The sequence below is a fragment of the Palaemon carinicauda genome, chromosome 1 (genome assembly GCF_036898095.1).
Source record: "Palaemon carinicauda isolate YSFRI2023 chromosome 1, ASM3689809v2, whole genome shotgun sequence".
Classification (NCBI taxonomy): Eukaryota; Metazoa; Arthropoda; class Malacostraca; order Decapoda; family Palaemonidae; genus Palaemon; species Palaemon carinicauda.
Window position 1 is genome coordinate 291116583 of NC_090725.1, and position 5000 is coordinate 291121582.

A 5000-nucleotide genomic window follows, 5' to 3' on the forward strand; every position below is an offset into this window, starting at 1 on the left:
TATTATCTGTATTCTCACTATGTTAATCCCTCACCAAGGCCGTATTTAAGGAGTTCGTCCATCACTTGAATGGGTAAATGTTGTTCCAAGGAAGCAAAAGAACAACAACCCGGTGGGGAGGAGGAGGAGGGGGTCCAGGAGATCCTACTGGACGTGGATCCAGGTGGAGAACGAAGACTAGAAGATCTGGAAGACATGACTGGAGGGACTCTAGTCGTGAGGAACCCCGGCAGGTGGCAAGTGACCACCACCAGGGAGGTTCCCATCACAACCACTAACACAACCTCCGTCAGGAAGGTTGTGAGTACAGGACCAAAGAATGGCTCGGGGGCCGTCGTCACCAAGACGTTCCGGACCTCGAACGGTGGAGGGGCGTCCGCCACCCAATCTGTGATGACCTTTAATGGGTCGGGGACCAAAGGCACCGTGACCAAACGGGTCACTAACGATGGGTCACCCATCCTGAGGCAGAAGCCTATGTCAGGAGGCATAGGAGGGAGATTCACGACATCACTAGGAGGCAACAACATCTCGAACAATGCTAAGTCTGTCTTCACCATCGCCACCCCAAGGTAAATGACACTGCATGGAACCGGTGCCTTCTTTTGCACGACCAGCAATCAGCACGATCTGTTCTTGGCATGCATTGGCCTTCCTAAGAACATATGACTAACATCGGCTCTGCATCTGTAACGCTTGAAGTTCTCGGTCTAACATACTAACATTGCTTGGTTCGTAATATTTTTTATTATATCTTAATCAGATGCTTCTTATGTAACAATGTAAGGTGCATGCATCTTATTACTAACTAATATTGTTCTTTATAAGCATAACTAATATTATAATGCATGATGCATGAATTATTTCACTAACGATAACTAATTATAACTATGGTATTTTTATTTGAAATTGTAGGTAAGTTGTCTTTTCTTGCACTGAAGCTCAGAATTGCCTGCAAATTAATTCAGCGTACTATTTTGAACTTAAAACTGATGATTGAAGTTATTTGGTAATAGTTTTTATATCAATGTAAAAGATTTATCTTTAATCGATAGCTGGCTTTCCAAAAACAAAATAGTAATTTTTGGGAAATTTTATTTGATTAATGCCAATGAAAAGAGATGGGAATAAAAACAAGCAATTTTTAGGTAAAGATAAGAATAAAATAAGTTCTGCCCCAGTAAAACTGTTTTTTTTTTTTGGGGGGGGGGGCTATACTATGGTTACCCTAGGACAAGCAATTAAACTCAATAATAGCATAATTGTGAAAACTGATTCATTTTCATTTATGTGTGCATGTATACAGTGTATATATATATATATATATATATATATAAATGCGAAATAGTATGATGGATACCCGGCTTTAAAACCCTGCAAAGACTCAATCGATGATAATTCGTGCATGCGTTTGGAACTAAGAACGTAGAGATTTCTTATTTCTCTCTTTTTATTCAACTGTATCTTACTCAGGAAAACGATATTCACCTTCATAAAATTAAGAATTTAGAGAACGTGCTAAATATAGAATTCCATATGCAAGATATACAGTAATGATTTATGTGTATTATTGTTAATATATTTATGTTCGATTAGGGTTTATTTTTATTTTTGAACTATAAAACTTAAGGATGCGCTCAGTTGCCAGTTTCCACATTTATTTGAGTGACATTAAAAGATTTATTTCACTCGTGGTTTATAGCCACATAACGAGAGTAGCTACAGGATTATAGCCGAACGCACGAATATTATGGATCTATTGATTCTTCAGTAGTACTATTCCAGGAGTGTCTGGCTAAAAAAATATGTCTAGACTGATTTATTCTCTCGGTTGTTTATTTATTCATTTATGTATTTATTTAATATTATTATTATTATTATTATTATATTATTAATGCTGTTTTTGTCGTTACTACGCCATAAAGCTTTAGTGATGTCTGTCAGAACTTCCAGCCTTTGTTAAGTAATAATAATAATTTTAGAAGGATATTTTGGATTCTTGCCCAAAATGAGAGATTTTGGAATCTTGCCCAAAATAAAAGATGAGGCTTCTATTTCTTTATAGCGAAGCGGCTGAATAAGATCTGTTTTCATATTACGTTTGGTTGTTCTTAAAGTACAGTATTGTTTTAAGTGTTGCGGGCAGGATCTGTTAACTGCTTTTTAAATAGCGCTTGTTATAGTGATAATATATTATAAAATATTGTATGATATTAATAGTTTCCATATGGTGTTATTTGATTTGAAGTAAGTTAGAGAAAACTCGAAAACTGTAATTTACATTGATTTATATTTCTTCTTTTTGAATGATCATGATGAAGATATGTGGCATCGTGGTTTTCCTGTCTCCTGTCTCTTGCAATTTCCCGTTCTTTCCGTTTTCCTTTTTCGCAAAGATACTATTTAAAACGTGTTGCATCGTGCAAGATAATCTAGGGAAAACTATATGTATTGAACTATATAACTTCTATAGGTTATATTGATCGTAACTTGTCTGGGGATTCAAATGACGTAGCATCAACAAATTGATTTTACAAGTCCGCACCCAAAACTTCCGGGAACAGCTGTCGTGACTAGACTGATGCCATTTTTTAATTATTTCCATAATTCTATGCATGAATTGTCCATAAGCAAATATAAATTCAAAAATTATAAAATCATTATTGATATTTAATCGTCAAAAGATCATTTGTAAAAGCAAAAACAAATGCAGACATGAGGCTACTTTTTTGGGCAACGCGAGATCTGGATTCAGTACTTGCCAGGCCGGGCAAGACACCAGACATACAACTGTTGGTTGTGAGATACTATTAGCTGTAAGATCCCCCATTTCCAGATAAGCCATCATGCCTCTCACATTCGATGATGGCTTTGGATTCTCTAGGCCTACCAGACGGTATCTGTGCACGCTTAAATTCTTCAGCATATGTCGCTTTATTTCATTTGTGACATTTTAGTTTTGGCATGGCATATTCTCTTTTTATAATAGATAGTGGGATTATGTATTGCTTCTTATATATCTGCTCATATTATGAAAGATCTTTTTAATTATTGATTGTTAATTGCTTTTTATAAGTGGCTTTATTTCTATATACTAAGGATTCATTGCATGATTTTATAATTTTCTCTAAATGGTCATCCGTGATGGAGTCACGAACTCGCGAATTGTAAAGTTCTTACGAGGCCATTACCCTTCGATTCGTCACCTTGGAATAAAGATAGATAAATTATAATTATTGCTTGCTATTGATCCGGCCAGGCCCTCTCCATGGCCGTCGTCAGCTACTGCCACCTTGCGTAGATGGTGGTGGCGCTGAAGCAGCAGTGTTCAGCTAGTGGTCTCGCGAGGAACATTACTCAGATACTCCAGTCGTAGGAAAACACCTGTCCATTCCCACGAATTCCAGATTCTGGTTCCTCTGGAATAGCGGCTGTGTATCCATCAGGCGTCTCGGTTGATAGTTTTTTTCCCATCTGCTTGCGTCCAGTGGAGCGATTTCGAAGTCTTTTGTATTTTACGCTTCTTGTTATTTTAGGTTTACTCTTTTTCATTTCATTCAAGAGTAATTTGACCGCAAATTTCGCTGCTTCATCTCCATCGACCGTTAAAGTTTCATCATATTCGATAGAATCTGAATTTAATTTCCAGCTCTATGGTTTCATTCACTCAGAGATTTCACCCCAGGTGCAAACACATAAATGTCTTGGAACGTTCGCAAGGTTGAAGGACATGTATTATGTTCTTTCTACTCCAAAACTGTTCGTAATATGGCCCAAAGTGAAACCTCCTTAAGAAAGTAGAATTAGAAGTGACAAGTTCCTTTTTAGAGAAATTCTTGAGGTGTGAATAGCTCTGACTTTGTGAGCAATCATGGCTGTGAATAGGAGCGTCTCAGCTGTGAGTACTTCACTTTCTTCGTATCACTGTACGTGCCCATGTCACAAAGACAGACAGCAAAGTGCCTTGAGTGCATTCAATGCCCCTTTTACCAATATAATCCCGCCAAACTTTAAACTCGGCCGTCACGGCACGACTCGAATCTCGTGGTCCAGATACAACACCCCGAAGTCCAAAGAAATAGCTAGGCTCGTGAATTCTCCACGAAATGTCGGTATAGCCGTCGCGTCCATTGATCTTATGTCTATCGGTGATTCTAGAGGATCGAAAGGGTCTGGTTCTATTCGATCTACGGGAAATGCCAGGCCTTCCGGGTCCTATAGGCCCAAGGGGCAAAGGAGTATCTCGGACACAAGTTATGGGTCTAGACTTCGAACCGGTGCGACGCAAGGAAGTGGGAGGTAAGCAATGACGAGTATAGAAACATGGAATGTTTGTGTTATTTTTGTAGATTTTACTTTCATATATATGATGTATTCTTCTGATTCGTTGTTTGATGGCCACTATGTTTGTTTGAAGAGGAAGTAAAACATGTCTCACCTAAATTATAGAATGACGTGCTAAGTTGGGTAGCTGGTTATGGCTGTGTGTTTAGAAAAGTTAGTTGTTACAGGTATGTCAGACAAGGTGCCTTTGTTCATTTTAACCAGAAACACTCATTTATTATCCCTTTTTATAATACAATCAATTAACACAAGTAATAAATAACTCAAACATTTACTTGGGAAATAATTCAACTAGGCCGAGATATATTTAATAGAGAAAATAAGTGAAAATGGACACACATCAGGCAATGTAGCGTGCGTCTCCATGGAACTTGTTGATCAAACGGCTGCCATGCTGTGTGTGCATGCGTACGTGGCTCAGCCGCTCAGGCCGTACTAACACTAAAGTTTACCTAGGTTACCGCATGTAACCTTGCACTTGCTGTCTGCTACTGATTAGTCTTTAAGGAATGTTGCATTTGTCTAATTGCTAATTTCTGTATGTCATTACTTGAAATATAATTTTGGCTTTAGTGTGCTTGATGAGTAAAACTGATTGTCTTCCTTTTAGTATATATATATATATATATATATATATATATTTTTTTTTATTTATA

General features: G+C 37.6%; 1 protein-coding gene across 5 annotated transcripts in view; it reads left to right on the top strand.

Annotated features, from left to right (window-relative positions):
- Positions 1 to 5000, top strand: part of LOC137657757 (uncharacterized) — a 196870-nt gene that overhangs the window by 71453 nt on the left and 120417 nt on the right. For 3 of the 5 annotated variants that reach the window (XM_068392251.1, XM_068392258.1, XM_068392240.1), the window contains exon 2: positions 39 to 572. In XM_068392251.1, coding sequence (XP_068248352.1) covers positions 70 to 572 — 503 coding nt within the window. In that variant the 5' untranslated portion in view covers positions 39 to 69. Of the gene's footprint in view, positions 1 to 38; positions 573 to 3630; positions 4300 to 5000 lie in introns of those variants that run through there. The other 2 variants (XM_068392276.1, XM_068392267.1) reach the window with 2 other exon arrangements.